This window comes from Bos taurus, chromosome 8 (assembly GCF_002263795.3).
Source record: "Bos taurus isolate L1 Dominette 01449 registration number 42190680 breed Hereford chromosome 8, ARS-UCD2.0, whole genome shotgun sequence".
Taxonomy (NCBI): Eukaryota; Metazoa; Chordata; class Mammalia; order Artiodactyla; family Bovidae; genus Bos; species Bos taurus.
This window is the reverse complement of record NC_037335.1, coordinates 11,554,817-11,580,537: the sequence shown is the minus strand read 5'-3', so window position 1 is coordinate 11,580,537 and position 25,721 is coordinate 11,554,817. Positions and strand designations below refer to the sequence as shown.

The window sequence follows — 25,721 nt, the reverse complement described above, 5'->3', positions numbered from 1 at the left end:
GCCTCTCCCCCAGCCCCACTCTCCTTTCTACTAGTCACCTGTTAGAATTAGCATGAAATCCTGCAGATTCTAAAATTCACTGTGCTCTCTCTTCCCTCTGCAACTGCTGTCTCTTTGACCACACTGGATCACCTCTCCTTCTTAACCTGGCTGACTTCAAGATCTATCGTACACATTACCTCCCTACAGCCCAGTCCTGGCCTAAGCTCCCCTGTGCGCCCATAATAGCAGTGTGTAACCCAGCCTTGCCACAGGGCAACTATTCGCATTTGATTCTCATTGTTTGATGGTGAGTTCCTTGAAGGCAAGACTGTCTTTAATCTTGGTGCTTCCTTTACCTAGCATAGTACCTGGCACAATACCCAATGAATTAATTACTTGATTTAAAAAAGGAGAAGAGAACTTGGCAACTTCAAGAGAGTCTCAAAAGAATAAAGAATCAAAGGTCACCCATAGGTTTGAATCCAAGACTTTAGGGCAATGGTGGTTTCATTCATACAATGAAAAGCTAAATTTGGAAGGTCAAGAAAGCAATGAATTGAATTAAATATGGTATTTTTCAGGTGTGTGTGTCTAGGTGGATTTACTTTGGATTTAAAAAGGGAAAAAAAAAGCAAGAGAAAATAAAGGAGGACTTATAAGCTTCCTGAATAACATAAACAAGAAGTCAAACTCTGGGTATGGTCTTGACATTATTTGGACTAAGAAAAGTGCAAAAAGACCCCAGTGAACAACAAATGGCTGTTCCCAGATGGAGAGAAGACAAAATGAGGTTATTCTCACCAAGAGTTACAGTCCCAAGTTCTTCAAAGATACTCTTTGCTAGAGCCTCTGTCTCTGCCATCAGCTGAGATATGATGCGTTTAAATCTGTCTGTAGTCCGTGATTCCACTTTCCTGAAAACTAGAGCCATCAAAGGAAAGTTAGTATTTCTCAGGAAGAACACATCATAGTTCAAAGCAGGTATCTCCAAACCTTTCTCTGCCTTTGTCTCTTCCTCTGTAAAACCCGAGGCCCCAAGCTCACAGGCAGGTCATCTGAATGATGAAACAAATATTCAAGACACCTTCAGCCACTCTCTAGTGTTTAATGCACTCATTCTAACATTTTTCATGGTCCAAGTCTAATTCAACTTTTTTTAAAATAATTTTATTTATTTATTTTTGGCTGTGCTGGGTCTTCACTGCTGCATGGGCTTCTCTCTAGTTGCGGCGAGCAAAGGCTACTCTCTAGTTGGGGTTCGTGGGCTTCTGATTGTGGTGACTTTTGTTGAGGGGCACAGGCCCGAAGGCATGTGGACTTCAGCAGTGGGCTCAGTAGTTGCGGCTCCCAGGCTCTAGAACTCAGGCTTAGTAGTTGTGGTGCAAGGGCTTAGCTGCTCCATGGCATGTGGGATCTTCCCGGAACAGGGACTGAACCCGTGTCTCCTGCATTGGCAGGTGGACTCTTTACCACTGAGCCACCAGAGAAGTCCTCAGGCACATTTTAGATTCTAGTTTTCCACATGTGTATCTGGTGAAAGAGGTCAGAATCAAGAGGCCTGGGAGCTGGGAGTCCTCAGCCACACTTTAGACTCTGCATCAAAAGCTCTGGGGCCTTTGGCGAGCACCTCAACTTTCCTGGGACTGTTTTCTTCCCTCAAAAATGCCCCACAGCTGCTTTTTCGTCACAAAGTCATGTCCAACTCATTCATGACCCCATGGACTGTAGCCCTCCAGGCTCCTCTGTTCATGGGATATCCCAGGCAAGGATCCTGGGGTGGGTTGCCATTTCCTTTCCCTAATACAACTTCTTACTCGGGCTTTCCTGTTAACTCAACACAGAGCTTCTGCTCTGACTAGGCTGATATCCATCTTGTTTCTGCAAATACCATATTTTAAGCCCTGTCTCTGTTCTTTGATCTTCTCCCTTCCCACCTAACCCCCAGGGGTGTTCACAATGCTCCAAATATTCATTTTTGCAGTATCCACAGAACATGCTGGGTTCTGGTGATAGCTGAAAAGAACATGCTCTGCGCTCCAGAGAAGGCTATCTTCTTAGCAGAGAAAGATACACAGCCAGATGACCAGGCAGAGAGCTGTGACACAGTAGGTGCAAAGTGCCATGGAGCACAGGGAGGCTCCTCTCATTCTTCCTGGGGCGGCAATGTCAGGGGATAAACAGGGGAGAGGCGAGGAGGAGTGAACACAGTCATGTGCAGAGGCTGGGATGGACAAAGCTTAGAGGGAGAACACACGTGACTCCTCCATCCCAGGAGCCCAGAGAAATGCAACTTGGTTGGGTTTGTGGGAGGTGAAGCTGAGATGAAGCTCAGCGTGTGGGAGAGACCAGATGAGGAAGAAATTTGTGCCTACCCAACTCTTTGCAACTCTTTTGGACTGTAGCCCACCAGGCTCCTCTGCTCATGGGATTTTTCAGGCAAGAATACTGGAGTGGGTTGCCATTTCCTTCTCCAGGGGATCTTCCTGACCTGGGGATCGAACCTGCGTCTTCTGTGTCTCCTGCATTGGCAGGCAGATTTTTTTTTTTTTTAAACTGCTGAGCCATCGAGGAAGCCCAAAGAAATTTGTATACGACATCAAAAGTGGTAGGTTGAGTGCCTTGTCTAAATTCCTTACAGCCAGCGCCCTGACCGTCTTTGGTGGGTTTGTTCTGCCTTGTAGTCATTTGGTCGTGTGCTATTTAGAGAGCAAGGGGTGAAGTCATACTTGTCTTCCGTACCCTCTCTCCCTTGCTGGGTTAGTATAGCATTGATATTCAAGAAATATCAATCTTTGTTAGTCAATCTTAGTAATCAAATCATATTCTGATCTTTTGAGGAAGGACAGGATGAGTTCAGATACTTTCACTTCAACCAAAATTCCAGATACAAATTCAAATAATGGATAGGAACTCAGTATCGTCCTCAGGCACAGAAGGCAAGAAGGACCGAGCCACGTGCGTGCCAAGATGTTTTCAGCACCTTTCACTGCCAGTACCTTTGTTAAGGTTTATGGAAATGAAGAGTAAGAATGATTGCTTTTTACAGGCCACTCCTGACCTTCACTGGGGAGAGAAGCGGGAAATATGATTATTTTCCAAGTTTGCAGATAAATATTTTGCTCTAAACAGAGAAAGGGTAAGAATTCAGTGTTCATCTACATGACCCTGAACTAAGAATAGCAGAGGGTAACAAAGTCCCAAAGGGCTTGTGACTGAATCCCACTTACACTTCTGGGGCTTGTAAACAACCTCCTCCAGTTCCTCCAAGTTGTCTCTGACTGTTGTTACCACTGCTGTGTCGAGAGAAGCACACAGTTTGCAGATATATTCTGTGGCTTCGGCTGTGTTTTTGGCATCTCCAACGCCAACTGAGGCAGTCAGCCCAATGACCTGTGAGGAGCATTCCAAATCGTCAGATGTCTGGGAAATAGCAAGATGTTTCCACAGTCCCTCATGTAACTCTTTCCTGATAATGTAGGGTTTTTATTTTTTAAACTAACCTCAGATAAAGAACAAGAATTTTTTTTTTTTTCTGACATTCTCTATGACATCAAAAATGGAAAGGTCCCCATTAGGTGAAGCACTGAGTAAATGCGGGAATCACTGCTCTGCAGCTAAACACGAATCAGCACAGAAGCCCAGAGAAGAAACCCTTTCCAGGCAGGACTGCTCTCAACTTTATCTTTGTTTCCCCGTGACACAGAGAACAATACGCTGAAAAGGGCAAGGACTAAAATCAGACATGCTTCCATTTCAATCTCAGCCATGTCACACTGGCTGGGTGTCTTGGACAAAAATCTTTCTCTCTCTGTAAAGTTGGGGAACTTTAGCCATTTAAACTGGAAGTTGTGTGACATAGAGAACAGACTTGTGATTGCCGAGGGAGAGAGTGGTGGGGGAGGGATGGACTGGGAGTTTGGGATTAGCAGATGCAAACTATTATATATAGGATGGATAACAGCAATGTCCTACTGTGTACACAAGGAACTATATTCCATATCCTGTGATAAACCATAATGGAAAAGAATATGAAAGCAATTGAATTTCTTTGCTGTACAGCAAAAATTAATACAACAGAAATTAATACTGTAAATCAAATATGCTTCAATTTTTTTTAAATGGTAGCTTCAATTTTAAAAATGTGATAACTTCAATTTAAAAAAAAATGGTAGCTGGGTGACTTCAATAAGATGACATTTGTAAAGAATTTAGTTTAATGGTCTTCTAATAAATATTTATTTCTTCCTCTAAGAGTCACTCAAATATTGAATGACTGAATGACTGAATCATTCAAATAAACAAGGAATCTAGTTAACTATCAATTTTATTCTAAAAGAAAAAACTGTAAGAAATGTGATTTCTACTAAATTCTGTCTGAATTTTGGGCACCATACTGGATTTCTTCTAACCTGTGCTTCCTGAATGGTTAATTGTTAAGCCTAGACAGTGCAACACAGAGGTGAGACTGGTAAACCAGAGGCGTGGTTTCCAACCTCATTTGGCCTCAGTAATACCAGGCCACTCATCTGTGCTCCTGTCAGTTGTGTCTCCCATTTCAAATCTTCTCCATGCACCCTGAGCTCCCACCTCCATTCTCATCTTGATTATTCTCAGTGAACCATCTCTCTCTCCTTCATTCAAGAGAAAATGCCAGGGATACCATACCCTTCCTGCCCCCACCTATAAACTATTCTCTGTCTTGACTCCTCTCAGCCCTTCCCCTCTGACGACACCAAAAACAATGCCTCGTCCACTCTCCTGCACTAATGCACCTACGCAGCCCATACCCGCTCGTCTCTCCTGGCATCTTGTTCTGCCAATCATTCCCTCCCTCCCATCCTGCCCCACTAGTGGCTATCTACAGCTTCATACTCTGCACTCAGGCAATATTAAGAACTTCATGATTCTTGGGGATTCCCTGGCAGTCCAGTGGTTAGGACTCAGCACATCCACTGCTGTGGCCCGGGTTCAATCCCTGGTTGGGGAACTAAGGTCCCCGTAAGCCATACAGCACAGCCAAAAAAAACAAAAAAACAAAACTTTAAGCTTCTCGAGCCCTTGTGCATTTTCATATCCCCGTGCCTCTAGACACACAGTAGCCTTTACTGAAAACCATCCAGCTATTTTCCTTATAAACTCTTGTTAGTTTTTACCTATCCTAACTTCTATTAGGTCTCACTTTACTTTCATAGCACATTTAAGATCACTTTCATTTCTTTTCTGTACAATTCCATCGCGTGTTATTACCATAAATTATGACATAATTCTCACATATTTGGCTCCCCACAAAACTTAAGCTGCTTGAAGGCAAGGACTATCTTTTTATATTTGTGGCCCAGTGCCCAGCACAGGGCATGACACATGGGGGTACCTAATACATATTTGTTAAGTGAATGAATGAATGAACCAATCAAAACTAACCTAATGAGTTGTACAGTATGCAAGGATCTAAGAAGGACATCCTCAATATGGCCACAAGGGTAAGTAAAGACGATTCAGGAAGAAATCCATCTGACTTTGGACACACCTGGGGCAATGAGTCTGAAGATCCTCCCAGTTTCTGATCCAGATAATGAAACATGATCATATTATATGGATGGTGTTTATTGGTGTTGTGACATTCATCAAATATCATCAAAGTAAAGATGGAGAGTGATGGAATAGTCCCATCTTTAAGGCTGTTCACAAGAATCTGTGGTGTTAAAATGATGATGTCATTGTTCTCAACAATCTGTTCCACAGAGATATTGTCAGCTGTCTCTCCAGAAATGCCTGAAACTTTGTACCTGGAAGATGACAGAGATTTCCCATTAGCAACCATGATGTGAATAAGGAACCACAAAGATCAGAACGTCAATTAAATTCTCCCTAAGTCCAAAAGGAATGGATTTGGAGAAAAGGTAAGTGCTTGGAACAAAGCCTGACACATAGTAAAGTGAAAAAACTGAAAGTGTTAGTCGTGTCAGACTCTGGTACCCGTGGACTGTAGCCCACCAGGGTCCTCTGTCCATGGGATTCTCCAGGCAAGAATACTGGAGTGGGTAGCCATTCCCTTCTCCAGGGGATCTTCTCGACCAAGGGATTGAACTGGGATCTCCTGCACTGTTGGTAGATTCTTTCCTGTCTCTGACATATAGTAAGTGATCAATAAACATAATCTAGGAAGAATTTCTAGTATTGATAGAATATATTCTATGTGGCACCTGAGGATACAGAGGGCCAACCATAATTCTTTCAAGCCACCGTGAAAGAACATAGAAAAGAGTAATATTAAATAAATTATAAAATCATTTAAAAAGTTAAATGTTCCATTTAAATATAAAATTCACCTTAAGTCATTTACTCACTCTACAAGAGCTAACCAAAGGAGTTTAGGATTTCAGGTGTATTCATGAAGGAGTTATATCTAAAAAATAAAAAAGCTTAATCTACCATAAGTTTTTTGAATCATGGTTTTCTAAAAGCAAAACAAAGCACAAAACACATCGGTTACATGACCTAGAGAAAAAAAAGCTGGACCAACTTATACCTACCCAAATCTTTCAAAATATTCTGAGAACACAGATTTCTGCTGTTCATACAGTGGGACTTGAACAGCAAAAACGACAACTTTTCCCTTTCGTCCTTGTGGAAATTTCTTAAGATGATGTTCGCATATAAGAAGGGAAACAAAGGTTTTTCCACAACCTTTTAACATATAAAGAGAAAGACAACACGTAACTAATAGTATAGTAAAATGCTTCTGTAGAAAGGTCATTATTGGGGGCTCCTCTAAAACCACAGAGCTAAAAGCAAACGGATGATGAGGGTAGGTTAACAACTGTAGAACTCACACTCTGACTCAAAACCCAAGCTACTTCCTAGGCACTCGCACACAGCCAAGGACTGCAGGAAGCTAAAAAAAAAGCATTCTCTCTCCTTCCTCATGTCCCTGAAAACACCAGGAAACCATATGAATAATGTTTTTTTCAAAAGATCAATGGAACAATGAAACAATTGAAACTTGCTACTTGGTCCCAGTGTTCAATAAAGTGGAAAAAAGGAAGCAAACAGAGAAATAAACTATTTCAGTAATTGCATCCGCTTACCAGTAGGAGCACATATTATTGTATTCTTTCCCTTCTGAGCAGGTAAAGCCAGCTCTAGTTGGTAATTTCTTGGTTTCAATGGGCTATAAGTAGGAGGCACTTCTGTAATACAACAGAAACTAAGTTAGCAAATAGTGACCACTCTGAGGAATCAAGTCAACACTATCCTCCAAAGGACAAGAAATTTGACTCTAGCAAGAAAGACCTCATTTAAGAAAGTTTAGAATTCTTGTCTCTAATTAACCATTCCAGCTTCTAAACTGATTTGAAATACAGAATTCTCCATCAATAACAAAGTACCAATGGCAGGAAGAAAAAAAGAAAAAAAAAAAAAAAACCACAAAGATTTCTTTCTGAAATAATCATGGAAGACTAATCAGGAGAAATTAAAGCAAGAATGGCCTAATCCAGGGCAAAACAGATAGCCACCGATTAAAGGAAATGCTGCATGAGACAAAACAACAACAAATCCCTCTAAGGTCTTTGAAAAACACCAAACTGAATACCAAACTCCAAAGCAATCTCTTACTGACAAGCAACCGTGCTTTAAAATTCTGCAGGCTCTCACATGGTATTCTCTCTTAACAGAATCAGAAGTTTTAAAAAAATAATCAGAGGTATCTCACTAACAGATAAGTGTACAGAATGTTAAGAGCTAGAAAGACCTTGGAAATCATCTGTTGAGTCGAACCTACCTATTTTAAAGTAAATGGAAATTTCTAAATGGTTAAGTGAGTTCGCTAAGGACCTTTACCTGTCAGAAAACTTAAAACAATTGACAGTCACTGATTTTATTCTGGAGTGACAAAAATGTGTATCATTTTATTGCAGAAACAGTCCATCAATTCTCACCTTATGTTCTTATCCCCAAATCACATCCTTCTTCCAACACTTCTTTATTGATCCTATTTTTTTCTCTGATGCCCTTTTATAAATAACTCTTTGCTTAATTTGTTATGCTGCTTTCTGGTCTCCTTGTGAAAATATGCTTCTAGAAACATAAAGTGGGCCTTACAGGGACACAGTTAACTCACAGTGCCTTTGTGTGAATTAGAGAAAGGACTCCCTTTCGGAGGATATAGCCCCTCACCGCACTGCGCTGGCAAACAACACAGGCTGGATCCCAGCCCCAGCTCAAGCTCTCAGGCCCACACATTTGTACAGTGCACACACTTATCAACATACACTGCAGCCCTGGGATCTTGAGAGGAAACTGAACAAGTGACTCACAAAGAGCAGAAGCATTTCTTTAGAAAGCAGGGTTGATTTCAGATGTCACAGGTATTGAGCTTCTGGGAGGACTCTATTTGCATTTTCAATGTAGACATGCACATCCTTAGTGATAAAAAAAGAAGGAAAAAGAAAAGGGAGAAGCTGGCAAGTGCCATGGAAGGGAGAGAATGGTATTTCTAGTTGTAGGGAAAATATCTGTTTTAACATATATTCTCTTTTTGTTCTGATTTTTCCTTAAAAACCTTTCCATTAGACTATGACTTTTGGCACTGCAAGACACGACCCTACTCGAAATACCTCAAGAGCATCATTACGGAGAAGAATGAACAATGCTGAGTACCTGAAGAACAGGAATTCTGGCTAAGATTCTGGCTTTCTGGTTCTTCTTTGTAGACAATGTGTACATCCAAAGTTTTCATTTCATCATCCTCAAGATCTTTCATTTGAACATTTTCTGCACCTTTATGAAAACAAAACACATCTCATAATCTTTATCTGATTATGATCTTGATGGTGAAAGCCCTACAAAGAGGTCATAAAATTTTAAACTTCCATTACGACTTCTTATAACCATTCCCTCTACCTTTTAAAACAATTAAATGAAATCTTTTTTAATTTGAAATCTTGATTTGAAGTTTGAACTCCAGTGTCATTTAGGACTTTATTATTCAAAGTGTGGAACACGGACCAGCAACTTCTTTAGGAGCTTGTTGGAAATGCAAACTCTTGAGCCCCAACTGAATCAGAAGCTTCATTTTAACAAGATCCCTAGGTGATCCACAACCACACCAAAGACAAGCCCTATTAGCAGAAACACTTTTGTCTTCCATTCCTGACCCGACCCAAGACAACAGATGTGTATTTTGACAGATTATTTCTGAAACAATTTATGATCTTAAAGAAGACTCTGAAAGGCTAAGACCAGACACTCAGATGGTTTATCAAACTCAGCTCTTAAAATAATGCTCTGAGAAGATGTTATTAGCTTCAGGAAGACAAGGGATAGCTCAGCCACTTAATCGAAACAGATTCTTCCTTTCAATCTTGTTCTAGTTTGGTTCCAGATGGATTCTAAACAAGAGAACCACCATATAGTGTCTAAGATGATTCTATTCTGAAAAGGCAGTGAGTTGTGGAGTTTGAACCTTTAACTCTAGAATTTTCAACCTATTTCTCTCATCATCTAAACCCAGAGAGCGAGCTCAGACTCTGCCTTTCCCCCAAATACTCTGGGCAGATAGGCTAATTCTGGATGAAAGGGTTTGTCCTGATCCATTTTCAGGGGATATATACAACCCAACTAATTCTGTAGACAAAAAAACCACCTACCTCCCAGAACTCAACTTCATGCGGGCCTCTCACTAGAGATATAGCCAAGAGTATTTGAAGGAAAAATGCTTCTGACAGTGAGTGAAAAGCAGGTAGGAATGCAAGAAGCTCCAAGCAGAACTATGAAGAAGGGCCTATTTTCAGACCCTCGCACCCTTCCAAGTATCCTACCTTTCTCTACCATCCACAGTTCGCTGAACTTGCTCTCTTCTTTCTCCAATGCAAGTTTCAAAGTTTTGGGCCAGTTCTCCTTGTCTGATCTGAGAAGGCATTCAACCATTTTCTCTGCACCTGCCATCAGCCCCTTGTTGGAACTTATCTAAGGAAGACAATTGTAGTGGACTGATCAAGTGTTTCAAAAGTTTTCATTTTATGAGTTTTTACTGAAGAAACGTCAATTCAAATACTATCAAATTTAAGATCACTGTATACTCTGGTTCACTAGGTCTCTTTCATGACCGTTCTTGCCCCAGTGCAACTTGATCTTTTAAGATACACTTCCCTTTATCCTTGTCCTCTTACACATGATATCACCATGTCAAGCCCTGTGTTCTTACCTCCTCTGAGATGTTATTATATTAACATCAGCTATATCAGGAAAACAAATTACTTCACACCTATTCAAAATATGGGTATACTGGCATAGGCATATTTGGAAGAATATAATAAAATATTAACAAATAGTTTTTTCTGGATAGTGAGACTTACATGGTTCTTATTATTAATCATGATAATTAAAATTCATTGAGCAATTACTATTATGTGCCAGAGATTTATAAGCACTTTACATATATTATCTCATTCAAAGCCTATAAAAATACCTGACTAATACGGTACCATTAGTATTCCCATTTCATACAGGAAACAGAGACTTAGAGAAACTAAATGTGCCCAAGATCACACCACTAGTAAGTGGCTGAGCTTGGATTAACAAAATTGATCTGTGTCCAGAGACTGAATACTTAACCACTGGAGTCCATAACCTTTTTTCTTTTTATTTGCTAAACTGTTTGATTTTATTTAAATTTGTATAAAACATTATTCACAAAAGTAGTAAAGTAATTTTAACTGAAAATAGGGCAAACCTGAAAAAAATCTGTGACACAAATTGATTACTCAGATCACAAATAAAAGTATCCTTCTAGGTAATTATGCCTTAGATTTGAGGACTTTAAATGATCTTGTTCAGTTCTAAAATAACATAGAAAACAGAAGACATTCCTCATGGTCAAATTTTTCCCCCAAATTCAATATTTAATATTAAGTAAAATACCTGAATAATTTCTTCACATTCTTGATTAAGTAAACATCCAGATATTTCAGGAAGGATATCTTCTGGATTGATTGTGGTTTTAAATTCTGGTTGTAAACGCTTTAAAAGTAATCTATACTCCTCCAATTTTTCAAGTTTTTGGAAATCCCAACTTTCAATGGCTTCATAAAGTCCAGAATAACCTGAAAAGTAGGGGGAAAATGGGGCTCTTAGGACACCAACTAAAAAAATATGTTGAGATTAAAATTTAGAAGTCATGTTTGTATGTATTGTGAGAGAACTGAAAACAACTGTAAATCACTTCCATTATTTATGATCTTTCAAAAAGAAAATTCAATATTCATTTTAGGCACCCCACATTTAAGGTGGAGCTAGTGGCAAGAACCTGTCTGCCAATGAAGGCGATGTAAGAGACTTGGGTTCAATCCCTGGGTCAGAAAGATCCCCTGGAGAAGGGAATGGCTACCCACTCCAGTATTCTTGCCTGGAAAATCCCATGGACAGAGGAGCCTGACGGGCTACAGTCCATGGGTCACAAAGAGTTGGACACAACTGAGTGACTAACACTTTCACTGAGAATAAATTTGAGGTCTTATATTTGGTCTTAGTAAGACCTCTTCCTTCCAAGGTACCCCATGGACTTTACCTACAATCTCTGATCTGCCTTTCAATTGAGTCAAACCATCATGCTAAGTATCTTCTCAGTGCAAAATAGTAAAAAGGGCAAAAAGAAATATAAATGTTAATTCCTGCCCCTCAGGGCCTTACTGCCTACATTATTCCAAGGAAAGAATAGTAAGTACAATGGGAAATTTGAGTGAAAAAATTATTTCCAACTAGAATTATCCAGGAATGCTTGGCTCTAAGTTTCTCTTCAGAGAACCACCAGGCTTGTCTGACTGTCAGGCCCACACTCTTTTCACTGGGCTATAAAGACCATATTAGCACATATGACTTAATACCTGGAATATTCCAGTACCTTTGTGGGTGTGTGTCTCCTCTCTCTCGCTCTTCTATCTTCCTGCAAAGATAGCACTATCCTGTATTTGATTTATCACTCTTGATTTCTTGGAATAGTTGTGTGGCATATGCTCAATTCTCTAAAGAATACATGTTTAGTTTAAGCTTGTTTGAAATGTTTTAATTTTATTCTTCACTAAATGCAATTTTATCTGACTTTTTAGAAAGTTTAATATTGCATTTCTAAGTTTCGCCTGTGCTGTCATCTGTAGCTCTGTTCGTACATCTCCACTGCAGGATAATCGACTCTTGTGTGAACATCACAAAATGGATTTATCTATTCTCTTTCTGAAGGATACTGGTGTTGCTTCTAGTTTTGTTTCTTTGCTTGCTTGTTTTTGGCATTACCAACTGATTATAGTATGAACATTCTTTGTATGTGCATTCTGGAATATATGTGTTAAGAATTTCTCTGGGCATATACTTAATACTGAAACTGCTGGACAGAAGGAGAGTTGTAACTATACGAGCTGATGCTGATTGTTTTTCAACAGTTGTAGCATTTACACTCCCTATTGTCATCCTTCAGATTTCCCATTATTAAAAATCCTCTTTGAGCCTTCCCACTGTTGGACTTACTAGATTTTGCTATTATGTTCCTAATGTACAACTTCCTAATTGCTAATTGGGCTGAGAGTCTTTTCTCATGTGTATTAACCTTTCATGCTTTTTATTCTTTGAAAACTCAGTTCACATCTTTTGCCTTGTAAATATTTTCTTTTTTTTTTAATTGATTTTAAGCCTTTTAAATATATCATGGATACTAATTCCTTGGTGATAATGTAGTTTGAAAATATCCTCCCCTAGTTTGTCTCTTATTTTTTCACTTTCTGTATACTGTTTTTTGATAAACATATACTCTTAATTTTAATATCCTCAAATTTATCAATTTAGGTTAATGTTTTAATGTCTTATCTCATAAATCCTATCATACTCTAAGGTCAGAAAAATGCTCTTCTATATACTGGTCTAAAATAGTTGATCTTTTGCTATTATGAATTAAGTCTTGAATTCTTTTGACTTATTGTGTGTGTGCAAGTGTATGTATGTACATGGAATGACGTAAGGAAGACAAGTTTATTTGTATCCACATGGATATGAAAGTTAGGGTTTGCTTGGTTTTTACTCATTGCCCCAGGTGTGTCCAAAGTCAGATGGATTTCTTCCTGAATCGTCTTTACTTACCCTTGTGGCCATATTGAGGATGTCCTTCTTAGATCCTTGCATACTGTACAACTCATTAGGTTAGTTTTGATTGATTCATTCATTCATTCACTTAACAAATATGTATTAGGTACCCCCATGTGTCATGCCCTGTGCTGGGCACTGGGCCACAAATATAAAAAGATAGTCCTTGCCTTCAAGCAGCTTAAGTTTTGTGGGGAGCCAAATATGTGAGAATTATGTCATAATTTATGGTAATAACACGCGATGGAGTTGTACATTATCCCATTTTAAATGGCCCACTGCAATGTATCAAAAAGTCCCTCCTTTCTGAATAATCCTCTTTTCCCAGTGATCTCCAGTACATCAGAGTTCCATAAATATACGAGTCTGATTGAAGGCTCTCCATTCTATTTCATCGGTCAGTTGTTCAATACCAGGACCAGCATCACAATGTACAGTTTAGAATACAGTTTAGAATCTGCTTGTCAAGTTCATAAAGTAGCATGCAGGATTTTTATTTAGAATTGTATTGAATGTATAGCTCAGTGTAGGGAGAACTGACACTTCTTTGGTCTTCCTCTCCACGTGCATAGGTAATATATCCCCACTTAGCTAGGATTTTTTTTTTTCTGGTTTTGCCGCACAGCTTGCAGGATCTCAGTTCCCTAACCAGGGATTGAATCCAGGCCATGACAGTGAAAGAACAGAGTTCTAACCATTCGACAACCAAGGAATTCCCTAGAAGTTCTTTTATTTTCTCAAAAACCTTTTGTCATTTTCTCTATTCAGACTCCACACACCTTTGGCTAGATTCATTGCTAAATATAACTTTTGTTACTATTAGAAATGGTATTTTATTTTGGATTACATTTGCCATTTTTCCCAGTGGGTGGAAATACAACTAATTTTTGTATACTGATCTTATAGCCAATAAACATGCTAAACTGTTCCATTAGTTGTAATAACCTCTCTGTAGATTCCTTTGGAAATTTCAAGTAGGCAGTTATAGCATCTGCCTGAAAATAGTCTTTACATTGCCTCAGATTGAGACATAAATTAAACGTGGATACTTATAAATTAATAGAATTTCACCTTTACAGAATCTTTAAACAGTCAACTAATAACTCTGATTTGTGAGTAAAAAGAAGGAACTAACCTGCTTGTTGAAGGGCATCCAAAAAGCCGCGGAACCAGCCTTCCTCCTGGAGCTCCAGTAGGACCTGGAGGAAAAGGGAGGCAGCCTCCATGGGCCCCTTGTTGTTTTTCTTGGCCTGAATGTGCTGCACCACATCTACAAACAGAGGCAAGAGGGACTCATCAAACTGCAGAACCGCTAATCACTGGAAGTAAAACCACTAATCACTGGAAGGGTTGTCAGATCTTCTCAAACGGGGCTGGGGATTCACAGCAGCGGAAGGACCTGCAGGAAAGCAGCAAGTTCTCCATCTTGGTCAATCATACCCATTCTTCACTACCCCCAACCCTACCCCCAGCCTCTCTGGAAACTTCTCCTAGTCTGTTGTGGAAGTCTGGACACACACTGGAGGGCAGTCCTTAAGAAAAGGAGTCTCTTAAAGATGTCTGCAAGAGTCTCCCCTTAACAAGTGAGAACTCATGGTAGCACCAGGTTAGGTAGAAAAACCATGGCTTCTTCTAACATTTGAAAGTTTCTTGTTCAAAAGTCTGAATTAATCGTAGGACTAAAAGGGTGTGAGGACAGGGCCACTCCTGTCATCAGTGACAATTACAGTGGACACAGCAACCAGAAATTTGGAAAACCCAGCAGTGGCCACAGGACTGGAAAAGGTCAGTTTTCATTCCAATCCCTAAGAAAGGCAATGCCAAAGAATGCTCAAACTACCGCAAAATTGCACTCATACACACTAGTAAAGTAATGCTGAAAAATTCTCCAAGCCAGGCTTCAACAGTATGTGAACCGTGAACTTCCAGATGTTCAAACTGGATTTAGAAAAGGCAGAGGAACCAGAGATCAAATTGCCAACATCTGTTGGATCATTGAAAAAGCAAGGGAGTTCCAGAAAAACATCTACTTCTGCTTTATTGACTATGCCAAAGCCTTTGACTGAGTGGATCACAACAAACTGTGGAAAATTCTGAAAGAGATGGGAATACCAGACCACCTGATCTGCCTCTTGAGACATCTGTATGCAGGTCAGGAAGCAACAGATAGAACTGGACATGTAACAACAGACTGGTTCCAAATCGGGAAAGGAATATGTGAAGGCTGTATATTGTCACCCTGCTTATTTAACTTACATGCAGAGTACATCATGAGAAATGCTGGGCTGGATGAAGCACAAGCTGGAATCAAGATTGCCGGGAGAAATATCAATTATCTCAGATATGCAGATGTCACCACACTTATGGCAGAAAGCGAAGAACAAAAGAGCCTCTTGAAGAAAGTGAAAGAGGAGAGTGAAAACGTTGGCTTAAAGCTCAACATTCAGAAAACTAAGATCATGGCATCTGGTCCCATCACTTCGTGGGAAATAGATGGGGAAACAGTGACAGACTTTATTTTGGGGGGCTCCAAAATCACTGCAGATGGTGATTGCAGCTGTGAAATTAAAAGACACTTGCTTCTTGGAAGAAAAGTTATGACCAACCTAGACAGCATATTAAAAAGCAGAGACATTACTTTGCCAACAAAGGTCCATCTAGACAAAGCTATGGTTTTTTCCAGTAGTCATGTATGAAGTAAGAGTTGGACTATAAAGAAGGCTGAGCACCAAAGAATTCATGCTTTGAACTGTGGTGTTGGAGAAGACTCTTGAGAGTCCCTTGGACTGCAAGGAGATCAAACCAGTCCATCCTAAAGGAAATCAGTACTGAATATTCACTGGAAGGACTGATGCTGAAGCTGAAACTCCAATACTTTGGCCACCTGATTCGAAAAATTGACTCATTTGAAAAGACCCTGATGCTGGGGAAGATTGAAGGCAGGAAGAGAAGGGGACGACAGAGAATGGGATGGTTGGATGGCATCACGAGCTCGATGGACATGAGTTTGAGTAAGCTCCGGGAGTTGGTGTTGGACAGGGTGGCCTGACATGCTGCAGTCCATGGGGTTGCAAACAGTCACACACGACTGAGTGACTGAACTGAACAGCAACCAGAGTTAGAATAAACAGAGGTCCTTTCATGGTCCTATTTCCAGACTTTTGCTGCTGCTGCTGCTAAGTCGCTTCATTCGTGTCCAACTCTGTGCGACCTCATAGACGGCAGCTCACCAGGCTCCCCCGTCCCTGGGGTTCTCCAGGCAAGAACACTGGAGTGGGTTGCCATTTCCTTCTCCAATGCATGAAAGTGAAAAGTGAAAGTGAAGTCGCTCAGTCATGTCCGACTCTTAGCGACCCCATGGACTGCAGCCCATCAGGCAACTCCGTCCATGGGATTTTCCAGGCAAGAGTACTGGAGTCGGGTGCCATTGCCTTCGAGGCTTTTGCTAAGACATGTAAAAAAAAATTAGTAAACAGAAATCACAATAGAGTCAGGAGACCAGAAGGGGGCGCTCTCATGCCCTGTGCCCATAGCAGAGCCCAAGAGGAAGAAGTCAGACTTCCTTCCTGGCAAGGACTGAGCCAGGGAAAAGCCAATGACTGTTTACTACAGCCCCTCCCAGACTCCTTTTCTCCTCTATTAAAGTGTTCTTCCTTTGCCCTGCAGGGACCTGCATGGGGCTGCCGTGATTGCAGATTCCAGACTGCAGTTCTCTGCTGATCCTGAAAAAGTGTGTCTTTGCTGGAGAAATATCTGACAGTCTTATTTATTTCATGCCCATAGGAAATATGGTAGAAAAGAAAAAGCAGGAGCTAAAGAAGACACAGTGAGGCCAGGTAACAGACAACTATCCACCAACCAGCTGGTGGTCTTACTGATTTTGCACAGTAACTCCATGTCTGGGCTGATAACCAAACAGTTACCTTCGTATGACCTGACATTTGATAATTTTCCCCACTGTCGAAGCAAAGCGAAGTCACTTGCTCAGTCGTGTCCAACTCTTTGTGACTCCATGGACTGTAGCCTACCACGCTCCTCCATCCATGGGATTTTCCAGGCAAGAGTACTGGAGTGGGTTGCCATTGCCTTCTCCAGAGGATCTTCCCGACCCGGGGATTGAACCCAGGTCTCCTGCATTGTAAGCAGACGCTCTACCATCTGAGCCACCAGGGAAGTCCTAGTGCCAGTGGGATGTAAATTCTGAGGAGTAATTCCAATTGTCTGGCAGGTTAACCTCTGTATTCTCAGAGTTTAGAAGACCTAGTACTCAATGTACACTTAACAAAGGTATGCTGAATGAATGTAAGAAGACAGGAAGGAACGCCTCCCTTTTCTGCCAAGGTCTCTGCAACAATAAAACAAACCCTTTTAAAGTATAAAATTCAATGGCTTTTAGAGCTGTAAATCCATCACCACTATATAATTTTACTGCCTTTGTATTACTGTAGAAAGAAATCTTATACCCATTAGCAGTCATTCCCCATTTCCCCCATGGCAACTATGGATTTGCCTATTCTGGATATTTCATATGAATGGGATCATAGAGTAGGTGGTCCTCATGGCTGGGTTCTTTCACTTAGCATAATGTTTTCAAGTTCATCCATGTTGTAATCATGTATCATATTTAATCCTTTTCCTTGCTGAATAATATTCCATTGTATGGATATACCAGTTTTGTCTATCTGTTCATCAGTTAATGGGCATTTAGGTTTCTACATTTTGTCTTTTATGAACAGTAATGTTATAAGCGTTCATGTACAAGTTTTTGTGTGGACATATATATTCATTTCTCTTAAGTACATATACTGTTAGGCACAAGATTGCTGGGTCTTAAGGTCACATTCTGAAGCCTGGGGTTAGGATTTAACCAAAAGAGCTGAGAAAACAAGGCAGGGGAGGGATAGATAATTTAATCAGTGTAACAGAAACAGAAAAAGTGGGGTGGAAAAGCAGAGTTTATGTGATAAAATACAAAGAAATGAACAGGAAAGATGTCAACCAACTATATGAGAACAGCTGTCTATGGGGCTGGACTTGAAATAAGAACTCTACGGTATTGTTAACATTCAAAAATAAGATAATATTATACACAGTATTTTTAAGCTTGCTTTTAAAAAATTATTTACTTCTGGCTACACTGGGTCCTCATTGCCACGTGGGCGGCTCTCTAGTTGCAGAGAGCTGAGGCCACTCTCTAGTTGTGTGGAGGCTTCTTACTGCAGTGGCTTCGTTTGCTGTGGAGCACACTCTAGGCATGCAGGCCTCAGCAGTCGCGGCAGGGGGCTCAGCAGCTGCGGCTCTCGGGCTCTAGAGCACAGGCTCAGTAGTCGCGGCGCACGGGCTTAGTTGCTCCGCGGCACGTGGGATCTTCCCGGATCAGGGATTGAGTCCATGTCTCCTGCGCTGACAAGCAATTCTTTACCACTTGAGCTACCTCAAGCTCACTTTTTAAACTTACCTTTTGGGTTTTTTTTATTTTATGAGGAGTTTATTGTCTTTTTTTTTTTTTTAAGGTTTATTCAGGGAGATAACATACTCCACAGAAACTTTTGGTATTTTTATTGTGCTGTATTATAACTATAAATTAAAGTTAATATGTATTAAAAAACAATCCCACCCATGCACTGCCATAAGCACACTGTGGTTTTCCATCAACGCACTCATCACACTTTATTAAGTTCAGTTACCTGACTTCGCACAGGCACTCTAATCTCAGGGCAGAACCATTCCTATCGATCCTTCATTCCTAAAAGGATGCTTCCTATTAACTAATACATGTAGTAATGTGTGTTAATGCTAGCCAGTGCTAGCCTAATGCCTGACGCACACCTTAACTGCTAAGTTGCTGGTTATTAAATCAATACACAGTACATGAAAGAATGGGATTCACATCCCTGTTAGTGTTTCACTCTTCGGAGGATTTCTGGAAGAGACAGATGTCTTGCTTGCATGGCTTACATTCTTCAAGGGCCCCAACTTCTCTACCATCATTAGGATGTTATTTTGTTACTTCTCTCTGAGCATAGCTACAAAGTGGGAGTCCTTCGTGTTGGTGGCATTCTTTCACTCCTGGCTCCACAACCTGTGCTTTGGTTGTACGCAGCAATTAGCACGCAAGTTACCTGTCTGCTTTAATACAGTTTCAAAAAACTGCCTCACATCAGGAAAGTTATGTAGGCGTTTGGAGCACACTCCCTCTTTCATCTCAACTCTTTCCAGGCACCCCCTCCCTTCTCTTCTCCCCAAGGCTCTGCTCACCTCTGGCACAAAGTACCTCAATACAAATCTGTAAAATGGCCATTTTGCATCATCATGGGACTCATTTGCTGTGGGGAAACACCTGAACTGAAGCCTAAAGCCGTTCCCTCCAGTGAGTCTTGATCCTCTCATAATTTGAAAAGATACATGCACCCCAGCATTTATTGCAGCACTACTTACAGTAGACAAGACATGGAAGCAACCTAGGTGTCCAATGACAGAGGAATGGATAAAAAAGATATGGTACATATATCCAATGGAATATTACTCAGCCATAAAAAAGAATGGCATAATGCCATTTGCAGCAACATGGATGTACCTAGAGATTATCATACTAAGTGAACTCAGACAGAGAAAGACAAATATCATATCATATCAGTTATATGTGGAATCTTAAAAATGATACAGATGAACTTATTTACAAAACAGAAATAGACTCACAGACTGTGAAAACAAACTTATGGTTACCAAAGGGGAAAGGTGGGGGAGAGAGATAAATTAAGAGTCTTGGATTAACATACACACACTACTATATACAAAACAGGTAATCTACGGAGCACCACCTACTGTATAGCACCTAGAACTCTGCTCAATATTCTGTGATAACCTATATGAGAAAAGAATCTGAAAAAGAATGGTATAGGTATAACTGAATCACTTTGCTGTACATGAAACCAGTGCAACATTGTAAATCAACTATACCCAATATAAAATAAAAATCAAATTTATAAAAGTTTCCAGTCATTTGCTGATAAGATCCAGATCTGGCCGAGTGAGTCTAAACTTATCATTTGTGTTCTTCGGTCCTCACCTGTCTCCACCAACCCCTTGGACTTGAAAGTATTTTAAGGAAGGGCTTGTATCTCATTCTGAATCTCTGATGTCAGCGCAAAGACCAATACAGTAGACGGACACAAGTATTAGTAGAAATAAATGAAACGGACAGCGACATGTTTCCCCAGCTTTAAGTCTAAACAAATGTGCAGCTCTAAGCAAGTCATTTCACTTCGCTAGGACTCAGTTTCCCCATGTGGGCTTCCAAGGGCTTCTCAAACTCTTGATAATCCCCAGTCTAAAATATTGCGAAGATCTCGCCACAAACCTGGCGTTAACTGTATTGATTGAAAGACCGGGATGGGGGTTGAGCAGTGGAATAAGAAAGAAATCCTGAACTGTTTTCTTGCACCAAGGGGCAGGCGGCAACCACTCACCGTCCCTAAACCAGGGGGTCATGTAGCTCAGGATGTAGGTAGGGTCCAGGATCTTCCTGACATAGTCGCGGAAGGCGTGCAAATTCCGCCGCTGCTCTGCCGTCATGCCTGCGGCTCCGCTCCCCGCGACCCCCTGCTTCGCCTGCGCTCTGCTGGGCTCCGCTGAGCTCGGCTCCGCTCTTCCTAAATACAGCCGTGAAGCGCGAGAAATCTGCCGAGGCGAGCGCCCAGCGCGGAGGCGGAGCTGCAGGGGAAGCCGGGCTGCGGAGGGAAAATCGAAACTGAAACTAGGGGCAGGGCACCCCCAGGCTCCCTGATCAACCTGCGCCATTATGTTTTCGTTTCCTCGCCAGCTCGCGGATCCCGAGGGACCCAAGGGGACCCCTGCGAGTTGCTCTTTGGTGTTCACTTCATCCTACTTTGTGTTTGGCTTTTAGAGCCATGAAATTTAGATACGGTAACATGCATAGGTGTTAATTTATAATTCTCTGAGTTTGGGGAAATGCATGCGGGTGTCACCACTTTGCCCAGGTTTCTGGGTCCTGCGGTCTAGTGTCTTAACTTCACAGGACACTGTCACCTGTTTTCCAAAGTGGCCATCCCGTGGTGCATTCCCACCTGGAGTGTGAGAGAGCTGCAGGGGATGCAAGCCCAGGAAATACACAGCTGGTCAGTTTGTTGTTCGCTTGTTTGGTTTGGGCTTTTGCCTGGTATGAAATAGTGCGCTGTTGTCAAATATATGTAGTCCAAATATCCTCTCCCAGTCGGCGACTTAGATCATTCTCTTTAAGGTGTCTTTTGAGCATCAATTTATTTTGGTGAAACCTAATTTGCCACTTTTTTCGTTGTTTACTGCCTTTTGTGTCCTTTTGGTGAATCTTTGCCTACTAAAGATATTCTATGTTTTCTTTTAGGGTCTTTGTGTTTTCAGCTTTTACCTTTAGGTTATGGGCATCTCAAATTAATTTTGTTGTGGGAGGAGGTAGAGGTTAAGCTTTCACTTTTTCCATACTTGTACTTGATTCACACAAACTATTTCCTCGAAAACTTTTCCCTTTGAAAAGGCTTGGCACCTTTGTCAAAAAAATCAACTGACTGTGCACTACTCTAACTTTACTCTGTTCCACTTATCTATTTGTTGATACTGCTTTATGTCTCTTTGTAAAGACTATATTGGGACTTACCTGGTGGTCCAGTGGCTAAAACTCTTGCTCCCAGTGCAGAGGGCGTTGGTGTGATGTCTTGTGGGGAGCTAGATCCCACATGCTGCAACTAAAGATCCCACATGCTGCAACTAAAGATCCCACATACTGCAACTAAAGATCCTGTGTGCTGCAACTGAGGCCTAATACAGCCAAATAAATTTAAATATACGAAAGAAAAAAAAGTACATCGACTGTTCTGGGATCTTTGGATTTTGCTATGAAATTTTCTTGCTTGGAGAATCTCATGGACAGAGGAGCCTCGCGGGCTGCAGTCCAAAGGGTCGCAGAGTCAGACACCTCTGAGTGACTGTTACTTTCATGAAATATTGTTTGCTAATTCTTATTTTTAAAAAAGCATATGGGGATTTTGATCAGAACTACATGAAACCTACAGATGAACTTGAGGAGAAATGATATTTTTAACAGTATTGAGCCTTCATGGAGTGGCCATCATGGTCAACAAAAGAGTCCGAAATGCAGTACTTGGATGCAATCTCAAAAACGACAGAATGATCTCTGTTCATTTCCAAGGCAAACCATTCAATATCACAGTAATCCAAGTCTATGCCCCAACCAGTAACGCTGAAGAAGCAGAAGTTGAATGGTTCTATGAAGACCTACAAGATCTTTTAGAACTAACACCCAAAAAGATTTCCTTTTCATTATAGGGGACTGGAATGCAAAAGTATGAAGTCAAGAAACACCTGGAGTAACAGGCAAATTTGGCCTTGGAATACGGAATGAAGCAGGGCAAAGACTAATAGAGTTTTGCCAAGAAAATGCACTGGTCATAACAAACACCCTCTTCCAACAACACAAGAGAAGACTCTATACATGGACATCACCAGATGGTCAACACCAAAATCAGATTGATTATATTCTTTGCAGCCAAAAATGGAGAAGCTCTATATAGTCAGCAAAAATAAGACCAGGAGCTGACTGTGGCTCAGATCATGAACTCCTTATTGCCAAATTCAGACTTAAATTGAAGAAAGTAGGGAAAACCACTAGACCATTCAGGTATGACCTAAATCAAATCCCTTATGATTATACAGTGGAAGTGAGAAATAGATTTAAGGGCCTAGATCTGATAGATAGAGTGCCTGATGAACTATGGAATGAGGTTCGTGACATTGTACAGGAGACAGGGATCGAGACCAACCCCGTGGAAAAGAAATGCAAAAAGGCAAAATGGCTGTCTGGGGAGGCCTTACAAATAGCTGTGAAAAGAAGAGAAGCAAAAAGCAAAGGAGAAAAGGAAGGATATAAACATCTGAATTCAGAGTTCCAAAGAATAGCAAGAAAAGATAAGAAAGCCTTCTTCAGCTGTCAATGCAAAGAAATAGAGGAAAACAAGAGAATAGGAAAGACTAGAGACCTCGTCAAGAAAATCAGAGATGCCAAGGGAACATTTCATGCAAAGATGGGCTCGATAAAGGACAGAAATGGTATGGACCTAACAGGAGCAGAGGATATTAAGAAGAGATGGCAAGAATACACAGAAGAACTGTACAAAAAATATCTTCACAACCCAGATAATCACAATGGTGTGATCACTGACCTAGAGCCAGACATCCTGGAATGTGAAGTCAAGTGGGCCTTAGAAAGCATCACTACAAACAAAGCTAGTGGAGGTGATAGAACTCCAGTGAAGCTATTTCAAATCCTGAAAGATGCTGCTGTGAAAGTGCTACACTCAATATGCCAGCAAATTTGGAAAACTTAGCAGTGGCCACAGGACTGGAAAAGGTCAGTTTTCATTCCAATCCCAAAGAAAGGCAATGCCAAAGAATGCTCAAACTACTACACAATTGCACTCCTCTCACACGCTAGTAAAGTAATGCTCAAAATTCTCCAAGCCAGGCTTCAGCTGAACTGTGAACTTTCTGATGTTCAAGCCGGTTTTAGAAAAGGCAGAGGAACCAGAGATCAAATTGCCAACATCCGCTGGATCATGGAAAAAGCAAGAGAGTTCCAGAAAAACATCTATTTCTGCTTTATTGACTATGCCAAAGCCTTTGACTGTGTGGATCACAATAAACTGTGGAAAATTCTGAAAGAGATGGGAATACCAGACCACCTGATCTGCCTCTTGAGAAATTTGTATGCAGGTCAGGAAGCAACAGTTAGAACTGGACATGGAACAACAGACTGGTTCCAAATAGGAAAAGGAATACATCAAGGCTATATATTGTCACCCTGTATATTTAACTTATATACAGAGTACATCATGAGAAACGCTGGACTGGAAGAAGCACAAGCTGGAATCAGGATTGCCGGGGGAAATATCAATAACCTCACATATGCAGATGACACCACCCTTATGGCAGAAAGTGAAGAGGAACTAAAAAGCCTCTTGATGAAAGTGAAAGAGGAGAGTGAAAAAGTGAGCTTAAAGCTCAACATTCAGAAAATGAAGATCATGGCATCTGGTCCCATCGCTTCATGGGAAATAGATGGGGAAACAGTGGAAACAGTGTCAGACTGTATTTTTCTGGGCTCCAAAATCACTACAGATGGTGACTGCAGCCATGAAATTAAAAGACGCTTACTCCTTGGAAGGAAAGTTATGACCAACCTAGATAGCATATTGAAAAGCAGAGATATTACTTTGCCAACAAAGGTTCGTCTAGTCAAGGCTATGGTTTTTCCTGTGGTCATGTATGGATGTGAGAGTTGGACTGCGAAGAAGGCTGAGTGCCGAAGAGTTGATGCTTTTGAACTGTGGTGTTGGAGAAGACTCCTGAGAGTCCCTTGGACTGCAAGGAGATACAACTAGTCCATTCTGAAGGAGATCAGCCCTGGGATTTCTTTGGAAGGAATGATGCTAAAGCTGAAACTCCAGTACTTTGGCCACCTCATGTGAAGAGTTGACTCATTGGAAAAGACTCTGATGCTGGGAGGGATTGGGGGCAGGAGGAGAAGGGGACAGTAGAAGATGAGATGGCTGGATGGCATCACTGACTCGATGGACGTGAGTCTGGGTGAACTCCGGGAATTGGTGATGGACAGGGAGGCCTGGCGTGCTGCAATTCATGGGGTCGCAAAGAGCCGGACACAACTGAGCGACTGAACTGAACTGAATTGAGCCTTCAAATCCATGAACGTAAGTTTTCATTTATCTGGGTCTTTAATTGCCCTCAGCATTATTTTATAGTTTTACAAGTATAGATCTTCTAAATATCTATTAAACTTATTCTTAACTATTACATTCTTTGATGCTTCTGTAAATTGAATTGCTTTTCAAGTGTCATTTTAAATTTTTTGTTGCTGGTATATAGAATTTACTAATTCGCTTGTATTATGCAATTCACTAATTCACTTATTAGCTCTAGAGTTAATGTTCTGTAGAGTTCTTAAAAATTTCTATGTAAACAGTATGCCATTTGGGAATACAGGGTTTTATTTCTTTCCAATCTTTATACCTTTTATTTTGCTTCTTTCCCATATGGCACCTACTAAGACAATGGCACCCCACTCCAGTGTTCTTGCCTGGAGAATCCCAGGGACGGGGGAGCCTGGTGGGCTGCCGTCTATGGGGTCCCACAGAGTCGGACACGACTGAAGCGACTTAGCAGCAGCAGCAGCAGGGCTTCAAAGGAAAGCTGAATAAAACTAGTGAGTTGACACCCTTGCTGCTGCTGCTGCTGCTAAGTCGCTTCAGTTGTGTCTGACTCTGTGCGACCCCATAGACGACAGCCCACCAGGCTCCCCCGTCCCTGGGATTCTCCAGGCAAGAACACTGGAGTGGGTTGCCATTTCCTTCTCCAATGCCTGAAAGGGAAAAGTGCAAGTGAAGTCGCTCAGTCGTGTCCGACTCTTAGCGACCCCAAGGACTGCAGCCTACCAGGCTCCTCCGTCCATGGGATTTTCCAGGCAAGAGTACTGGAATGGGGTGCCATTGCCTTCTCCTACCTTATTACTAATCTCAGCA

At 41.2% G+C, this 25,721-nt stretch overlaps 1 protein-coding gene and 1 non-coding gene across 3 annotated transcripts in view; both read right to left on the bottom strand.

Annotated features, from left to right (window-relative positions):
* The window catches only part of RIGI (RNA sensor RIG-I), an 81,068-nt gene that overhangs the window by 24,493 nt on the left and 30,854 nt on the right, over nucleotides 1–25,721 (bottom strand). For both annotated transcript variants that reach the window (XM_002689480.7, XM_024996055.2), the window contains exons 2-11: nucleotides 20,583–20,843; nucleotides 14,249–14,383; nucleotides 10,906–11,087; nucleotides 9,804–9,951; nucleotides 8,644–8,763; nucleotides 7,071–7,172; nucleotides 6,516–6,669; nucleotides 5,510–5,768; nucleotides 3,210–3,372; nucleotides 784–903 (exon numbers count right to left, since the gene is read on the bottom strand). In XM_002689480.7, coding sequence (XP_002689526.3) covers nucleotides 784–903; nucleotides 3,210–3,372; nucleotides 5,510–5,768; nucleotides 6,516–6,669; nucleotides 7,071–7,172; nucleotides 8,644–8,763; nucleotides 9,804–9,951; nucleotides 10,906–11,087; nucleotides 14,249–14,383; nucleotides 20,583–20,688 — 1,489 coding nt within the window. In that variant the 5' untranslated portion in view covers nucleotides 20,689–20,843. The remainder of the gene's footprint in view (nucleotides 1–783; nucleotides 904–3,209; nucleotides 3,373–5,509; nucleotides 5,769–6,515; nucleotides 6,670–7,070; nucleotides 7,173–8,643; nucleotides 8,764–9,803; nucleotides 9,952–10,905; nucleotides 11,088–14,248; nucleotides 14,384–20,582; nucleotides 20,844–25,721) is intronic.
* On the bottom strand, nucleotides 17,215–17,286 carry TRNAC-ACA (transfer RNA cysteine (anticodon ACA)). Its single transcript has one exon. It is a non-coding gene; the product is annotated as a tRNA-Cys (tRNA).